The sequence below is a fragment of the Anguilla rostrata genome, chromosome 3 (genome assembly GCF_018555375.3).
Source record: "Anguilla rostrata isolate EN2019 chromosome 3, ASM1855537v3, whole genome shotgun sequence".
Lineage (NCBI taxonomy): Eukaryota > Metazoa > Chordata > Actinopteri > Anguilliformes > Anguillidae > Anguilla > Anguilla rostrata.
Genome location: NC_057935.1, coordinates 32,233,768 through 32,253,322, shown reverse-complemented (window position 1 = coordinate 32,253,322; position 19,555 = coordinate 32,233,768). Strand labels below are relative to the sequence as shown.

General features: G+C 37.9%; 1 protein-coding gene across 7 annotated transcripts in view; it reads left to right on the top strand.

Annotated features, from left to right (window-relative positions):
- The window catches only part of dcaf17 (ddb1 and cul4 associated factor 17), a 28,794-nt gene extending 10,497 nt beyond the window's left edge, over positions 1-18,297 (top strand). For 5 of the 7 annotated variants that reach the window (XM_064327180.1, XM_064327179.1, XM_064327177.1 and 2 more), the window contains 7 exons: positions 5,418-5,523; positions 5,623-5,765; positions 6,014-6,123; positions 6,518-6,605; positions 12,804-12,890; positions 16,966-17,121; positions 17,298-18,297. In XM_064327180.1, coding sequence (XP_064183250.1) covers positions 5,418-5,523; positions 5,623-5,765; positions 6,014-6,123; positions 6,518-6,605; positions 12,804-12,890; positions 16,966-17,121; positions 17,298-17,411 — 804 coding nt within the window. In that variant the 3' untranslated portion in view covers positions 17,412-18,297. Of the gene's footprint in view, positions 1-5,417; positions 5,524-5,622; positions 5,766-6,013; positions 6,124-6,517; positions 6,606-12,803; positions 12,891-14,821; positions 14,952-16,965; positions 17,122-17,297 lie in introns of those variants that run through there. The other 2 variants (XM_064327178.1, XM_064327183.1) reach the window with 2 other exon arrangements.
- The last annotated feature ends 1,258 nt before the right edge of the window (positions 18,298-19,555 follow it).

Sequence of the window (19,555 nt, the reverse complement as noted above, 5' to 3'; positions counted from 1 at the left end):
GTTCATTTACAGTTTCAGTTTCATTTACACCCCCAACGCATGACACACTGGACAATAGTGTCTATCTGGGCATTCATAAAAATATTCTTTCACCACCACGAAACCGAAACGCTTTGTTTTAGTTTCATTCGTAGACGATAACAACAACTATGCCAAATACAGAGTTTTGCAGTTTTGTCGCTCTGGTCGTTCATTTAACAAGCACCCCCTCCCTGCAGTCTCATCTGCAACTACACCCCCAACGCATGACACACTGGACAATAATGTCTATCTGGGCATTCATAAAAATATTCTTTCACCACTCAAAAATCGTATTCCATCATAGCAACAAGATAAACCTAACAATAGCCCTAAAATATGCAGCAGTGAAAACGTTGCTCACTGAATAACAAAATAAACAAGACAAAAATGATACCATGTCATTCTACTGTCAATATCTGGGAATAAATATGGAATAAATATACATCCTTACCATTGGTTTTACACGTAGAGATGTCCCTTTTGAGACTGAGTTGTCATATATTGTCTTGGACAATCCGTTTGTGAACTATATACTCATTTGTGACGCCTGGGTACCTTCCAAGATAGCTGCGCGTAATACCACTGTTTGCAGTGTTGTCGCCCTTTGTTATACAGTCAGGCTTGATTGACAATTAATCTTTCCAATATGTGACAGTATAAGCTTTCTAACAATGTATAACATGTCTAATTTAACTTTTGGAATAGCGTTTTATAAACCTGCAAAGGTTATGTATCATCATCATTGCCTTATGCATGCACTCTGTGGTACCAGTAAAAGACATGTCATGGGTCTGGGGTGCAGTGGCCTTGTGCTGCCACTAGAGGGCACCCGGCATCTGGGAAATGCTTCATTTGTTTCAGGTGTTTGATTTCCTATTATTTTCACCTGGGGAAGTGCCTTTATAAGCGTTGACTGACCAGCAATCAGCGCTTCTGTGTCAAACCTCTTTTACGCAAAGCCGGTAAGGTATAGGTACTCGGTGGACTCTCTGCAGAATTGTGATTGTGTGTGATTTTGTGTCCTCATTTAGAAGGCTTTCAGTCTCTTAGCGCATTGAGCGCATTCTGACGCCTTAGGGTATTTATACTTTTATTTTGAGCTTGTGTGAGCTGTTTGGTATTGGGCCATTGTCCCTTATTTGTTTCTTTCTGAGCTGTGTCTGAGGTTTTTATTTTCGCTGAGTATTTTGTCACTCAGTTGTCTTTTTATTTTGAGACCAGTCTCAGGGTTTGGTATCAGAGCTTCGTCTCTGTATCACTGGTTACTTTCTTTTTGCCATGGTTTGTAAAGGGTTGTTTTTGGTTTCTCGAGTCAGTTTTATGGCTGGACAGGTTTGTCCTTCGGAGTTAGTTTTTACTCCGTGTTTTCTTTTGGTGTCTGATCCTTTGTGTACGGGAGTTGCTCTCCCAAGGATCTTATTTTGTGTTTCAGTTCCTGGTGTTCCCTTTCCTTTGTCCTTCGGGACTTGGTAGCTAACGCTTCCTGTAGCGTTAGCTTTTCGTTCCCCTGTATTAGTCGCTTCTGGTTCTCCGACACCCCCCACCATTACAAGACACTGCACCCGGCAAAACATTATTGATCAGTTTCGTCTTATTTTGTAAGACATTATTACTGAGAACTTTTGAGCATAGCAAAGCCATATATTTGCTGATAGACCTAGCTGACATAGTTTTCTTGAGTAAGTCAGAAGAGGAGTACGGCAGTATTGATTCTCTGTCTCTATCTACTGAACACAGATATAATTTCATCATCACTATATAAGTATTACTGCTCAAAATATTTTGGTTATATACGTAATTATTTTAATAGAGTGTCTTTAAATAGGTTAGTGGTATTTTATAATTAGGATATTTCACACTGTAACATAAGCTTTCCCTGGTAGCTCAGTAGTGTTTGTGTTTTCATGCACCTGATATGACATGAAATCTGGAACAACAAAACGTGGTCGTCCCATCCCCATAGAAGAAAACATTACATACTGTAGAGTACAGAAAAACATACTAGATTTAATGATTACACATTTAGGTACAGTACCACATTGTGTGACAATATTTTTGCGTTATTTTAGACCACTGTACTGATGGAAAGCTTATAATTTCCAATTGAAAGATGCAGCAGTGCTTTTCTTCAGTCAAAACAGTTGATTTTAGTGAAATACATGATTATGGTGTGATTTACAGCAATTTACAGTTGAGGCCTAAAGTTTACATACACCTAGGCTAAAGACATTCAAACTCAAATTTTCACAAATCCACACACTTCATGTTACCATATATTTCCTGTGTTAAACCCTTAGCACACATGCCAAATCTGGCCAATCCTTGCCCATTTAGGGGGTACCCTCTTTAAAGCTTTATAACTCCAGTTGTGAAGACCACAGAGACTTGAAAACTGGCTTAAATGAAGCAAGACATTACACCACGTACCATTTACAATGCTAACTTAGATTAGTTTATATTCATAATTTTGGAACAAATAAAATACCACAAATGCAACTGTCTAGGCAATGAGTCTAAAATGAATTTGCTCTTTTTTAGTTTGCAGTGAAATACTGAGAGATTTCAGATATACAGCAGGTTAAACTATACATGTCCTGGATCAAAAACCTCTTGACCACATGTTAATAAAATCTAAGGGTGGATATGTAGAACTACTAAAGTTTTATGAAGCAAAAACTAAGCAGTGTCCCCAGCGTTTCCAAATCTATCTAAAATGTCTAAATTATGCATTGTTGTAAATCACAACCTATTCACGTATTTCAATACAAATATCTAAAATATCTAGGGGTCCATTGTAAAGCATATAAATGAGCCCCTTATGAAGGTTTAAGATGAAACATTGATATCAGATTAAAAAATAATGCAAAAATATTGTCACACAATGCAGTACAGTACCTAAATGTGTAATAATTAACTTTTGTATGTACTTCTATACTCTGTACTCTCGTATGTTTTCTTGTATGGGGATAGGACGACATGAAAACAATTTTCATCCATCCACCATGTTTTGGCAATGTTCCAACTCTCACGTCATCACCATAACATGCATCACAAAAACTACTAAACTACCAACAGACGCTTACATTACAGTGTGAAACATCCTCATTATAAAATACCACTAACATATTTAAAGACACTCAATTTCAAAAATAACGTATATAACCAGAATATTTTGAGCAGTAATTCTTACATAGGAATGATTAAATCTTATCTGTGTTCAGTAGATAAAGACAGAGACAGTACATCAATGTAACAGTTCTATCCGCACCTGTCTTATTCCAGAAAACATGTCATGTCAGCTAGGCCTGTCAGAAACATATGGCTTAGCTATGCTCAGAAGTCCTCAATAATAATAGTTTTTTCCAAGAAATTAAGAAAAATTGTTCACAACGTTTCGTCAGGTGCAGTGTCTTTTACTGCTACCACAGAGTGAATGTGTAGGTGAATTCGATGATGATAAAACTTTCAGTTATGCTGACCTGTAAAATGCTATTCCAAAAGCAAAATTAGACTTGTTATACATCATTAGGAAGCTTATACTCTCACCTACTGAATAAATAATTTGTCAATCAAGCCAGACTGTACTAAAAAGGGTGACAACGCCGTGAACAACACGTGTGGTATTATGCACAGCTATTTTGGAAGGTACCCAGGCATCACAAATGCACGTATATTTCACAAACGGATTGTCCAAGACAACATAAAGGGACACCTCTATGCGTAAAACCAATGGTAAGGTTTTATATTTATTCAATATTTAGTCCCAGATATTGACTGCAGAATGACATGGTATAATCTTTGAAAACTTTGTCTTGTTTATTTTGTTATTCAGTGAGCAGCATTTTCACTGTTGTATTGGCATATTTTAGGGTTATTGTCGAGTTTATCTTGTTGCTATGACAGAATACGATTGTTGAGTGGTGAAAGAATATTTTTATGAATGCCAAGATAGACACTATTGTCCAGTGTGTCATGGCTGGGGGGTGTAGTTGCAGATGAGGCTGCAGGGAGGGGGTGCTTGTTAAATGAACAACCAGAGTGACAATGGTGGCGCTGCGAAACTCCGTATTCTGCATAGTTGTAGTGTATCATCTACTTATGAAACTAAAACAAAGCGTTTCGGTTTTTAGCTCATGATTTGGTTGCAGTAGCACTGAATGATTGAATTCAGCAATCTAGGCACGCCGACGTGCCGACCCCTAGGGGCTTTGCGCTAAGAGGTTAAGTTAATTAGGGTATCTACTACTGGGGCGACATGGCTCAGGAGGTAAGAGCAATTGTCTGGCAGTCGGAGGGTTGCCGGTTCAAACCCCGGCCTGGGCATGTCGAAGTGTCCTTGAGCAAGACACCTAACCCCTAACTGCTCTGGCGAATGAGAGACATCAATTGTAAAGCGCTTTGGATAAAAACGCTATATAAATGCAGTCCATTTACCATTTACTTTGTTTCCATAAGAGGTCATTTCTAAGTAATAGCTAAGAGACAGATTTATTTCAGCTTTTATGTACTATATCATATTTTCAGTAGGTCAAAAGCGTACATACACTTTGTTAGTATTTGGTGGCATTGCCTTTTAATTGCTTAACTTGAATCAAACGCTTGGGGTAGCCTTCCACAAGCTTTATCACAATACTTTTCCGGAATTTTGGCCCATTCCTCCTGACATAACTGGTGTAACTCAGTCAGGTTTGTAGGCCTCCTTGGTTCAGTCCACAAATTTTCTATGGGATTCAGGTCAGGGCTTTGAGATGGCCACTCCAATACTTTCACTCTGTTGTTTTTAAGCCATTTTGTTACACCTTTGTAGGCATGCTTAGGAACATTGTCCAGCTGCAAGTCCCAGTTGCGTCCAAGTTTTAACTTTCTAGCTGATGTCTTGAGATGCTGCTTTAGTATTTCTTGATAATCCTCTTTCCTCATGATGCCGTCTATTTTCTGAAGTGCACCCATCCCTTTTCCAGCAAAACACCTCCCCATGCTTCACAGTTGGGATGTGTTCCTCGGACGAAAAGCCTCACCATTTTTCCTTCATATATAGCACTGATCATTATGGCCAAACTGTTCAATTTTTGTTTCATCTGACCAGAGAACACTCCTCAAAAAGGCTAGGTCACCTGAAAACCTGAAAACTTAATTCTGGGTTTTTTATGATTTTATTAACTTTTTGGCCATAATGATCAGCTCTATGTATGGAGGAAAAAGGGTGAGGCTTTTAAGCCAAAGAACAATGAGTTTGAATGTCTTTAGTCTAGATGTATGTAAACTGTTGGCCTCAATTATTTTGAGTAATCTAAAAGTTTTTTGTCTAGACATTAATGCATGCATTGTGTTGTTTATGGCTTTAAAAAATTGACATAATATCACATGTTACTGAGGGTTTCTGAATGTTTCCTCAGTACACGACAAAGAAGCTTGTGCTTGGAGAGCGGTGCGAATGGAATGGAGTTTGGGCGACCATAGGGGAACCTCCGTTTGGCATTCCGGTTAACATCTCCATCAGTGGTATGACAACCTAGTCTCGACCAACACCAATACAGTTATTAAGAATCATTATCTTGTGTCATTTCTTGAAAATGAATTGTGATACCATGGTTCCTACAGATGATATTCCTGTGTTGTTTGAGATGTCATGTTTCAATAATGGGATCCAGATCGGGGGCCATCCCTGGCACTACATCTTCACACCCAACAACAAACGGCACCAAGGAACACATCACATTTGTTCCCTGCAGGATGGTTCCCTGGTAATAGACATAACTGTTTCACTTGATCTTTTGTCTAGGCAAAGTCAGTTTTTAAAAAAACCAATTTCAAGTGTGGAATAAGCATGTACATTGAAGAAGGTCAGCTTTTTTTGGCAGAAAGCCCCAGCAGGTGCTTATGGCAATCCACTGTCATTTATTTCAGTAAATGTTTATTTTATGTAAGTTTTAATTCAGTTTTCATTTAGACTGTAGTATTCAATTATCTCCTTTCATGTCTGATTCTTAAGGCTAAAAACGGAATACAAGATATGAACTGCTGCTCACTGGAATCGGACTGGATCTACTTCCACCCGGATGATTCTGGAAGAATTATTCATGTTGGTCCAAGCACAATAAAGTGAGTGAGTCACTGAGTGACTTTCCAAAGAACTTGACTGACTTAAAGCAGTAAATGTACCCAGGCTTTACTATCAGAGTAAATATTTTGTTGCTTACTTTCTGGAAGGATTTACTATTTATTTAATTAAAGAAAAAAATCCTAGTAAAGTTAAATCTGCTCTCTGAGACCCCCAACATCATTCCTGATGTGGTACTGTTGTGCTCTTCCAGGTGCTGTAAGTGTTTAAACCACCTTGATGGCTTTCTTAAATATACACAAGAATTACATTTATTTAGTAATTTTTAAAATTTATTGCACACAAAACACAATAAGGTCCTTTTGAGGACGTTACATTGAATTTTCTTATTTTTACATTTAATTTGTTTCAAGCAGTTATTTTTTGTGTTTTCAGTGTGCTGAAGATACTAAAAACACAGGAGTGCTGTTCACAGTCAGAGGTTGTTCCGGAATTTTCTATCACAGCTCATCGAGTCAACAATGTAAGTTTATTAAATGTAATGATTTGGTAAGGCCTGGCAGGTGGAGTTTTTTTTGCATGAACAGTCTTTTACTGAGGGACAGACTGGCTCACTGACTCACTGACTCACTGAATTGCTGACTGCCCATTGCTGAAGCGGGTGTGAGTGGTGGTGTGAATTAGGTGGCAGTATTAATCCATTGTTGCAGTGTGCGCGATCTTAAACGACTAGTGACATCAGGTGAATACGATAATATTGAAGGACAGAAAAACAGTTCAACTGTGGATGTGAAACAGTGTTTGTGCTGTAGGTAGCTAGGTCGTACGTATTGAGTTTATAGCCGACAGCACGTTGTGTATTTGTTGGATAATTTCAAAGCAACAATAAGGCTGCGGGGTAGTTCAACCCAAAAGTGTTATACAAATATGTATTTGTATTTGAAAATATAGTTTAATATATAGCCTATTTGAAGTATTTTCAAATACATTTACACATGAAATACTTTGTATTTGATTTATTTAGATTATTTTAATGGAAAACCAAATACTTTCCCAAATAGTGTTTAAAAAATACATTCCTCTAAATAAATACTTTCCTGGGAAACCAAATATTTTAGCATTAAGAGCCTTTTAAATATACATTAAAATTCTTCTAAAATATTTCTGTGATAGACAACAGAAATGACTGAACCAGCGACAATGTAGGCTTCATACTGAAGGGGGTATCCCAGAATTCTTTGCACAATCTTTGTGAGTGGCCCTTGATGTGATGTCAGAGTTATAATACTGAGGACACTCCAGGGGAACTACTAGGGGCTAGGGGTTGAATTTGGATTATGGGCAAGGGTAGCCTATGCTGGCAATTTTAAACAACCCATGCACCGCCTCTAACAGACAGTAGCCTAAATGCCTGTACATGTGTTTGCATGGGGTGGATAGCAAACTCAGACTTCTTGATAAGCTACTTGCCAGTTTATTTGTACCCATGCAATATTTTTAAAGTTAGTGGCCTTTTACTGTATTTCCTCTTTTTTCTGTTGTCCGAGTGTTCAACAGCCATATGTACAATTCCGTCTTTTACATTTTGTAAGGTTAGACACTGAAATAGAATTCAGCCATGCATATTCACTACCAAATAACCCCTTTGCGCACATTCCAAATTTGGACAATCCTTGCCCATTTAGGGGGTACCCTATTTACAGCTTTATAACTCCAGATGTGAGCTTCACAGACACTTGGAAAAATGGCTTAAATAAAGCAAGACATTTGTACCATTTACAATACTAGATTAGGTTATATTCACAGAAAGAAAGTAACTGCCACAGATGCAATTGTCTAGGCAATGAAATACTGAGAGATCCCATATATAAAACAGGTTAAACTATACATGTCCTGGATCAAAAACTCCTTGACCACAATTGCGTAAAATCTTAGGGTGGATATGTAGAGCTACTAAAGATTTATGAAGCAAAACGTAAGCAGTGTACCTAGTGTCTCCAAATCTATCCAAAACGTCTAAATTATGCATTGCTGTAAATCACAGCATAATCATGTATTTCACTACAAATCAACTGTTTTGACTCAATGTTGCATCATTTTCAAGTGGGAATTACATGCTTTCCTTCAGTACAGTGGTCTAAAATATATAGGGGTCCAGAAACATCCAAAATCTCTCCAAAAATGAATAAAATGCTTTTTGTCCGTTATAAAGCTTATAAATGAACCCCTTATGAAGGTTTAAGATGAGACATTGATATCAGATTAAAACATAATGTAAAAACATTGTCACACAATGTGGTACAGTACCTAAATGTGTAATCATTAACTCTAGTATGTTTTTCTGTACTCTACAGTATGTAATGTTTTCTTGCATGGGGATGGGACAACATTAAAACAATATTCAACCGTCCACCACGTTTTGGCAATGTTCCAGCTTTCACGTCATAGCCGGTGCATGAAACACAAACATTACTGAGCTACCAACAAACGCTTACATTACAGTGTGAAATATCCTCATTATAAAATACCACTAACCTTTTAAAGACACTCAGTTTCAAAAATAACGTGTATAACTGCAATATTTTGAGCAGTAATACTTACATAGCAATGATGAAATGTTATCTGTGTTCAGTAGATAGAGACAGAAAATCAGTGCTGTTGTTCTCCTCTTCTGACTTACTCCAGAAGACGATGTCAGCTAGGTCTATCAGCAAACATATGGCTTAGCTATGCTCAAAAGTTCTCAGTCTTAATGATATTTTCCAAGAAATGGCGAAAATCATCTGCTACCACAGAGTGAATGTGTAAAGCGGCGATGTCAGTTGCCAAATGTTCATTCTAATATACACTGCATTTCCAAAAATATGTGGGCACGTGAACATCACACTCATATGTACTTGTTGAACATCTCATTCCACAACCATAGGCATTAATATGTAGTTGGACCTTCCTTTGCTGCTGTAACAGCCTCCACTCTTCTGGGAAGGCTTTTTCATAGATTTTGGAACATGGCCGCGGGGATTCACTTCCATTCAGCCAATTTATTTTCAATTTCCAATTTATCCCCAAAGTGTTTGATGGGGTAGGGGTCAGGGCTCTGTACAGGCCAGTCAAGTTCTTCCACACCAAACCCAGCAAACCGTTTTTTAATGAACCTTGCTTTGTGCAAGGGGGCATTGTCATGCTGAAACAGTAAAGGGCCTTCCCCAAACTGTTGCAACAATATTGGAAGTGCACAATTCTCTTGAATGTAATTTTATGCTGTAGTATTAAGATTTCCCTTGACTGGAACTAAGGGGTCTAGCCCAAACCAAGAAAAACAGCCTGAGACCATTATTCCACCTCCTCCAAACTTTACAGTTGGCACTATTTGGGCCAGTACAGGTGATACAACTGTATGCATTCCGCCTAACCCAGATTCATCCGTCAGAGTGCCAGATAGTGAAGTGTTATTAATTACTCCAGAGAATGTGTTTCCACTGTTCCAGAGTCCAATGGTAGTATGCTTTACACCACTCCAGTCGACACTTTGCATTGTACATGCTGATTTTAGGCTTGTGTACGACTGCTCAGCCATGGAAACCCATTACGTGAAGCTCTTGACAAATAGTTCTTGCGCTGACGTTTTTTTCCAGAGGTTGTTTGGAACTCTGTAGTGAGTGTTGCAACTGAGGACAGATGATCTTTATGCGCTACATGGTTCAGCAATCGGCGGTCCTGTTCTGTGAGCTTGTGTGGCCTACCACTTCGCGGCTGAGCTATTGTTGCTCCCAAATGTGTTCCATACTATATCAGCATAATTTACAGCTGAATCTAGTCCCACCCCTCAATTCCCATAGAGATCCATTCAAATGCAAAGAGTTTTTGTATCGCTTGTAGGACAACCTGACAATAAGATATCCAGACTCTGATGATGTTGATAGGTCACAGACATCAGGAAGTCATGGCATGCAAAGGATGTGCAACCAAATACAAAACATGACTCTTTTATTTGACATCATGTTAATTTGTCTAAAACACTGAAATGGGGGACTACGTATAAAAAGTGGTGGAATTACTACATGGTGAAACCAAAATGTATAAGAATACTCTTTAATAAAAGGTCTGAGTCTGCACTTTGACCACGTGAATTGTTTGATTACAAACAGAGAAAATAAAATATTAAAGCAGAAAAATGCAGGTGGTTTTAATGTTGTGGCTGATTGGTGTATATTATAGCCAGGGGTTAAATTGGGATTTGGGAGGTGGGTGGACCCTGAGATCCGGTGGTAGGTGGGTGAAAAGAGGTACAAACCAATGAATGTCTCAGCTCAAAATAGTTGTATCTTTAATGTATCTTTTATGTGCACATAATTTTAATTAAGGAAAACAATGTTTTAAAAAGAATGTATACTTGTATGCAAGCTTTTACATAAAATAATTCAAGTTTATTGAGTGTCATTAATTTTGAAAAACAATTTTTTCCCACGAAAATAATCGGTCATCCTCCTCTTTTGTCCTCCCTTTCTTCCTCCTTTATCCATCTTTCTTAAACTGTCGAATTGAAACAAAGTAAAACCAGCGGCGACTGGTGAGCTGAAAATTGGTGATGCGCAAAACTTTCCTTTAAACTAATCATTGATCTCAAACTGTTTTAATTCATTTTCAGTGATTAACAAGCATGCAAACGATCTGACTAAGCAATTGGAAAGGGACACACAGCTTCTTTGCATTGTGTTAGGGAAATTAAATGATAAATGCGATTTAGAAAAATCAGTTTTAATCACTAAGCAGTGGCGGAATCTTCCCCTGATTTTCCTTGAGTATCAATGCAATTAATGCACAAAATAGGCTACTCAATAGCAATACTATCATATAGCCAGCTCTCCCCAAATAGGCAGTTTTAGCTAGTAGCCTAGGCCTTATAGCCTACATTTATTTTCATTTGCAGTATGAAATTGCGCACATTTTTAATCAACATTATTTGTGGATTAGTTTAAAGGAAAGTTTTCCGCTCCACCAATTCTCAGCTCACCTGTCGCCGCTGAATAAAACGTTATGTATGTGGGAAATATTCAATCCTAGCTTAGCTGCTGACCAGCAACCTGCTGATTTTGCTGAAGCAATCTAAGTTGCCGTTAATAATAGCCAGTGTTCGTGAGGGCTGTTTATTCATCTCTCTTTAAAATGTTGCATAGATGAAATTACATGTTTATTAAATTACCTACCGTGTCCGCTTCCAAACAATCAGGACAATCAAGAATATTTTTCTTTCTGTGCCTGTCTATATAAACGACTGTTCCTCCTGAGTTTTTTTAAATTTTTTTAAATTTTTGATTGGTTGAGCGAGTAACTGGCTAGAGGGAACGCATGGACTGGAGCTTACGAAAAATGGACTGGATTGTCATAGTTATTTGTAAAACTGCCGGTCAAAATGATCTATTTATTTACCAAAGGTGGGTGGCCACCCCCAATTTAACCCCTGATTATAGCTTGATGGCTAGTTGGCTTATTACATATGGATAACATAGGAGTTATCAGAATGAAACTGAATTTGTATTAACATAGATGGCAGCATACAACTATTATGTGCTGTCACAAATCAGTTTTGTTTATTAAATGAACTCAAAGTTGCTCTGATGACTATGCTTTTTGTAAGAGATAATGTTATTTAGTGAAGTCAACTCGTACGTCTGGCTGTGACTATTATGACATTTTAGCTGACGATTTAGCCAAATTTTTACTTCAGATAATGAGGAAGTATCTTCTGGAACCTATGTGTAAAGAGGATCCAGCACCATTTATGAACAAAAATTCCTAGGTCAAAGGTTCCTGTTTCTGACAGACAATGTTCCCCACAGGTTGTATCCAAGGTCCAGCTGAACTAGACACTTTTTTTTTTTAAGCAACCGCTGTGACATACTCTGAATTCTCTGACTGATACATAGCTATTGCACTGAAGGAATGTACTACGTGATTGGAGGAGTCACTATTAATACTGAGATGGGGATACATATCCATATGTCCGATATTGACTGAAATTCTCACAATCTCAGTTTAACAAGGACTACTGCTGTACCCAAGGGGCCCCTTGTGGGTTTTTATGCTTTTAAATCATAGGTTTTTACTTATCTTCCCAAGATTCTGTTAAAGCCTGAATGTAAGCATACAAGGCTTTTACCAATTAAGGCTTGGGCATACTTTTACATTTCAATGCCCATTCACAATGCCTGTGAATAGCCATTCTGAGTTTGTTCTTTTTCTTGTTTAAATTCTTGTTAATCTGGCTGAATGGAAGCTCCAATTCTACAAAATCTAGTATAAAGCCTTCCCAGAAGAGTGGAGGTTGTTACAGCAGCAAAGGTTGGGCTAACTCCATATTAATGCCCATAATTTTGGATGGGATGTTGGATGTCAGGTGTCCACATACTTTTCACCATGTAGTATATCTGAGAATATTTAAAGTATTTTTCATCAGATTATATCCTGTATTCAATAACCTGCTTAGTAGGTAGCACCTTTGTACAGTGGATGGTAGCATATTGTTTGGAAATCCTTAAGTCCTATGATTTTGTAGTTCCAGTTCTTGTGCTTTATAGCTGGCTGTATCAATTAAATCTCCTAGTCATACTGTATCAGGTCTACTGTCAGTACACATTCTCACATTTGCTTAGCTCTTTATGTGCACTTTTTTTGTCAGCCAGGAGTTGACAGACAATTAAAGTCCTCTCTCCCCTCACAGCAGACTGCATCCAAGGACAGTGTCACTTCTTCTGGCCGAGTCGTAAAGAGGAGGTATCATCAACTGGATGACGACCCAGGGCAAGAGGTATTGAGATATCATGGAATCCAAAATCCAAAATATTATCAGTAGATTAAAATGTCTCCAATTAACATGTGAAGCTAGCGAGGGCTTGAAATGAATATAAAGTTTATGCACAAAATCCATGATTACAAAAGCATGGTGTCACACGCCAGCATGACACCCCTGGGAGGGAGATGCGGCAGTTCTGGGAAACACCCTTGGTTGCCGGCGCAGCCGAGACCAATCTGGTTCACGCCAGACCGAATGCCACACGTGGCTGAAGAAAATACGCATGAACCAAACTAAAATATTGATGAAAATATTTTTGTAAGACTGGCTGCTGGGTGTACCACCGTGGTGTATGAGTGGTTCTCACAGCCTGGCATGAAATCTGGACTGTGCAAGTGTAGAGTGGCTGGCAATAAGGTGGCACAGCATATGATTGGCTATGCCATCAACCACCCATCAGAGAATTCATTACCGATGGGGCTGTCAAATGTGGATTTGATATTCAAATATATTTTGACTAAGAAAAAATAAAATATTTAAATTGTTACAAAAATAATGTTCACATGGGCATGCTGAAAATATAAGTAGTTCCCTGTTTCAAAATATTACTTTTTGCTTCTGATTGACCCTGTTTTTTCACTCATGCAAAGCTGCTTAAACTAGCCAATCGCAGAAGAACTCACTCATGCTCACACAATGGGCGAGAACATGGCCGCAAGTTTTGAAGTGACCTAGTAATGGGAACTTTCATACCTGTCGCCAAGCGGTTTTCTGCCACAGGATCCCCTGGCCAAGGGGGATTACTGTAAGAAAAATTGTTAAAATCTTATATAATATTAACTCTTTATTTTACTTGTAATATTATTCTGAAATAATATTACATAATGATAGGAATGATCCCATAATTAACCCCTTCGCGCAAGCCCCCTAGTGGTCGGCACACCGGCGTGCCCAGATTACTGAACTCAGACATTCAGTCCTGCTGCAACCAAAGAACAAGTTAAAAACAGAAACGCGTTGTTTTAGTTTCATAAGTAGACGATACACTACAACTATGCCGAATACGGAGTTTCGCAGTGCCACCATTGTCGCTCTTTTGCTTCTGTTAAATGGAACGCTGCTCACTGAATAACGAAATAAACGAGAAAAGTTTTTTAAAATGATACCATGTCATTCTACAGTCAATATCTGGGACTAGATATTGAATAAATATACAACCTTACCATTAGTTTTACATGTAGAGATGTCTTTTTTCGAGACTGAGCGGTCATATATTGTCTTGGATATACAGTGAGCACCATAATTCATTGGACGGTGACACATTTTTTGTTATTTTGGGTCTGTACTCTAGCACTTTGAGTTTGAAAGGATACAATGACAGTGAGGTTGAAGTGCAGACTGTCAGCTTTAATTTGAGGGTATTTTCATACATAACGGATGAACCGTTTAGAAATTATAGAACCTTTTGTACATAGTCCCCCCATTTTTGGGCATCAAAAAATATTGGACAGTTTAACATAATGTAGAATAAAGTAATCATTTTTAATATTTGGTCGCATATCCTTTGCATGCAATGGCTGCTTGAAGTCTGCGACACATAGACATCACCGGACGCTGGGTATCTTCCCTGGTGATGCTCTGCCAGGCCTGTACTGCAGCCATCTTCAGTTCCTGCTTGTTTCAGGGACTTTTTGCCTTCAGTCTCCTCTTCAGCATGTAAAATGCATGTTCAATTGGATTCAGATCCGGTGATTGACTCGGCCAGTCAAGGATTTTCCACTTTTTGCCCATCAAAAACCCCTTCGTTGCTCTAGCAGTATGTTTCGGGTCCTTGTCTTGTTGCATGATGAAGTGCCGTCCAATGAGTTTGGAGGCATTTGGTTTTATCTGAGCAGACAAAATATTTCTGTAGACTTCAGAATTCATTGTTCTACTTCTGTCTGCAGTCACATCATCGATGAAGACAAGTGAGCCCGTTCCACTGGCAGCCATACAGGCCCAAGCCATAACACCCCCTCCACCATGTTTCACGGATGAGGTGGTATGCTTTGGATCATGGGTATTTCCTTATTTTCTCCACACTTATTTTTGTCACACCCCAACAACAACCTCCAAAGGCAATTGCAAAGTCTAGAATCAAGACTAGACATCAACAGCTCTCTTCTGCATTCACTAAGGACACAAATGAATACACTAAAGAAACACTGTGAAGCCAATTCAACAAATACTTGTAGTACCTTAAAATGGGGGGACCATGTACAAAAGGTGCTGTCATTTCTAAATGGTTCATCCGATATGGATGAAAATACCCTCAAATTAAAGCTGAAAGTCTGCACTTCAACCTCATTGTCATTGTATCCTTTCAAACTCAAAGTGCTAGAGTACAGAACCAAAATAACAAAAAATGTGTCACTGTCCAATGAATTATGGGGCTCACTGTATATCTTTGTTTGTGAAATATATGCTCATTGTGACGCTTGGGTACCTTCCAAAATAGCTGTGCATAATACCACACGTTGTTTACGGTGTTGTTGTCGTTTGTAGTACAATCTGGCTTGATCGACAATTAACCGATCCAATAGATGACATAATAAGCTTTCTAACAATGTACAATATGTCTAATTTTACTTTTAAAATAGCGTTTTATAGCTTGGAGAAACCGAAAGTTTTGTCTCATTATAGCTGCATTACGCATTAAGACACTGCAACTGGCAAAATTTTCTCAATGACTTTCGTCATTTTTTGGAAAATATTATTCTTGAGGCATATGTTTGATGATAGATCTAGCTGATAAACTGTTTTCTGGGCTAAGTTAGAACTGATGAACAGCAGCATTGATTCTCTCTCTATCTACTGAACACTTTCAGTTATATACATTATTTTTGAAATTAAGTCTCTTTTAATAGGTTAGTGGTATTTTATAATGAAGATATTTCATATTGTGTAACGTAAGTGTTTGTTGGTTTTTTAAGTAGTGTTTGTGTTTAATACCGCAGCTAGAATATTGCCAAAATGTGGTGGACAGTTGAATATTGTGTTTTTGCATTATTTTTTAATCTGGTATCAATGTTTCATCTTAAACCTTCATAAGGGGCACATGTATATTCTTTATAATGGACAAAATGCATTTAATTCATTTTTGGAGAGATTTTGGATGTTTCAGGACCCCTAGATATTTTAGGCCACTGTACTGATGGAAAGCTTGTAATGCACACCTGAAAATGATGCAGAACAGTTTGTTTCTTCAGTCAAAACAGTTGATTTGCAGTGAAATACATGATTATGTTGTGATTTACAGCCATGCATAATTTAGATATTTTGGACAGATTTGGAGACACTGGATACACTGCTTACTTTTTGCTTCTTAGATCTTTAGTCGTTCTGCATATCCACCCTAAGACTTTACACACTTGTGGTCAAGGAGTTTTTGATCCAGGACATGTATAGTTTAACCTGCTGTATATATGCAATCTCTCAGTATTTCATTGCAAGCTAAAAAAGAGCAAATTCATTTTTGATTTTTTGCCTAGACAATTGCATTTGTGGCACTTTATTTCTTCCTAAATTATGAATATAAACTAATTTATATTGTAAATGGTACAGATGTCTTGCTTCATTTAAGCCATTTTTCAAGTCTCTATGATGCTCACATCTGGAGTTATAAAGCTTTAAATAGGGCAAGGATTGGCCAGATTTGGCATGTGTGCATAGGGGTTAACTTAATCCCATACCAGTCGCATCAGGTAAGACTACACTTATTCCTTCACCACTCAGATATTTCCGCTGTTTGTTGCATCTGAGGGGATTCTTATAATACAAACAAATAGCCTAGTATTATGTTTATAACGCCCGCATGCCCCTTGTCCTTTAAAAAAAAATGAAATATATGGTCACTGGAGTTTTGACGTGACATTTATTACAAAAATAGAAAAAATCATAGTGTTCGACAGTATTAGGGATGCTGTTACCCAGGGTCTGAGGAGGCCATGTTCCACCCCTACTTTGACCGAAGTGTGGTTATTTAGAGAGGGTCTCTGGAAGCAAAATACTTGAATACTCCACAGAAATCTGATTACGTGATTTTTCTTAGACGTTCAGGATGGTGGAATATGAAGATGAGCTTGACCTACTTGCAGTTGTGGAAGTGATGAATACGGAGGAGGAAGGGAAGGCCCATGTTTGTCTCCATGACAACCAGACTGGGATGTTTAAGAAGAAAGTCCCTCTAGTGGAATCCTGGGATGTGGTAAGGACTAGTCTACCATTTCTTGTACAAACACCTGAGCTACAAAATATTTTTTTTTTTTGTTCATTATCTGTATTTTAAAGCGATTGTGGTTATGTTCACTGCACAGTATATGCATTGCACAAGTGTGGGATGCGGATTACACTAATGGTCTATGTACTTTATTTTTGTTTCAGACGTACAGTCACAAGTTATTCTTTGACCTGGAAACAATTATTCACATTGAACAGAAAAAGCATAACCAGTTCTGCTGTCATGTATACAAAATCACCTGCAGACGACCAGACTGAAGACAGTAGTGGACGAGGGAATACAATTGCTTAACACTGCTTAATCCTGCTCAATTGCTTTACTGGTGTTAATCTGGGTGAGCCAAAATACTGTATACCTCAACCACATAAATCAGCATGGCTCTCTTAATTGAATATTTGTTTGTGATTTAGTGTATTTCAACTTCTTAAAACGTATATTTCTTTAATGAGACTTGCTTAAATATCCCTTAAGAAGAGCTGGTTGATCTTGTGAAATGACTTGCTGGCATTAAATTAAATTAAAACCTTTTGCAAATGCATTTGATGCTGTATTTTAAATATATTTAAAATATCATATGTTTATGGCTTATATGCTTTCTGAATTTGAAACACAGCAGGGACTTGGTGAGGTATGCTGGTGAGTAGTTTAAAAAACTTTGGTCCCCCTGGTCAAACTGCATGTTTTTGTTGATTTTCTAAGTGAAGAGAAGTTGACACAATCTCTATAGAGAACAAAAGGCAAAAGAGAAAAGGTTTTATTTTTTTGAATTTTTAAAGTCAGGTTTTAGAAATATGCTGAGAAATATTAAAATATGCAGAAATATGTCATGTTTAAGTTTGTACCCTGCAGAAGTTGTGTTAGTTTATCAGATTCAACAGAGTGTTTGACCGGCGGTGCCTACCACTTTTGCATGCCACTCTGTCTACAGTCAGGTTCAGAATTATTAGCACCTTTGATGAAGATGCACATAAAAGACTGTAGAAAATAATACAATTACTGAGATATATTGTATTCTTCCCAAATGTGGAAAATGTTGTACATAACGGATAGATCCTGTCCATTGTTCCTATTTTTCAACTGACTTTTGCAGCCATGACAATAATTTCTGATAAACCACAAATAAATTGAATGTTTTAAAATGGATCATTTTATTTTCATTGTGAGTTTGAACTTTTTAAATATTGTAAAGTTAACATATCCATTAGCCTACACAAACAACAAGAGCAAGTTTTTGAAATGTAAATGTTGCAGTACACTTCACCAGTGAAATGGATGAAGAACACCCCCACCTGTTTGACAGTTATTTCAGCCCCTGCACATAGTCAGTCAGTCCACGTTTATGTGCACAAAGAGGAAAAGTGATATTTTATAGTGTTTATGTACAGTTGAGGCCATAAGTTTACATACACCTAAGCTAAAGACATTCAAACTCAATTTTTCACAATATTTCATGTTACCATGCATTTCCTGTGTTAAGTCAATTACAGTATCTACTTTATTTCCATAAGAGGTCATTTCAAAATAATAGCGAAGAGACAGATTTATTTCAGCTTTTATGTACTGTCGGTTTCCATTCAATGAAGCATTTGACACAGTTGCTCACCTCATCCTTCTGGATAGACTTGAAAATCTTGTAGGCCTCCGTGGACAGGCACTCTCTTGGTTCAGATCATACCTATCAGACCGATATCAATTTGTGCATTTTAATAATGATTCCTCTTATCAATCCAGGGTTAGATATGGAGTACCACAAGGATCTGTGCTTGGGCCTTTGCTCCTCTCTCTTTATATGCTCCCCCTGGGACAAGTTATTCACAAACATGGCATTAATTTCCATTGCTATGCAGATGACACCCAGTTGTATCTATCAGTTAAACCTGATGAAGTTGTCCAGCTGTCAAAGATCAAAGCCTGTCTTATAGACATAAAGGAATGGATGACCCAAAATTTTCTCTTGCTAAACTCCGATAAGACCGAGATAATGGTAGTGGGGCCCAAGTCCCTGAGATGCAAACTATCTGACTATATGCTTAACATTGATGGAACCTCCATTACCTCAAGTGCTGTAATCAAAGATCTTGGTTACCTTTAATCCAGATTTTGCATTTGATATGCATATTAAAAACATCTCTAGGGTTGCTTTTTATCATGAGAAATATCTCTAAAATTCAGAAAATACGGTCCTTACATGATGCAGAAAGGCTAGTTCATGCTTTTGTTACTTCAAGATTAAATTACTGCAATGCTCTTTTCCCTTAGCTATGCTGCCATAGCTTTATTCTGCCGGGGTTTTCCTTATCGCCCGCAGGCACCTCTGCCTCTTCTGCTCTGCTTGCTAATCTACCATTTGAACCCCCTAACAATGTTTCTTTTCTCGTTTTCCTCGGCTCTGGGCACCTGC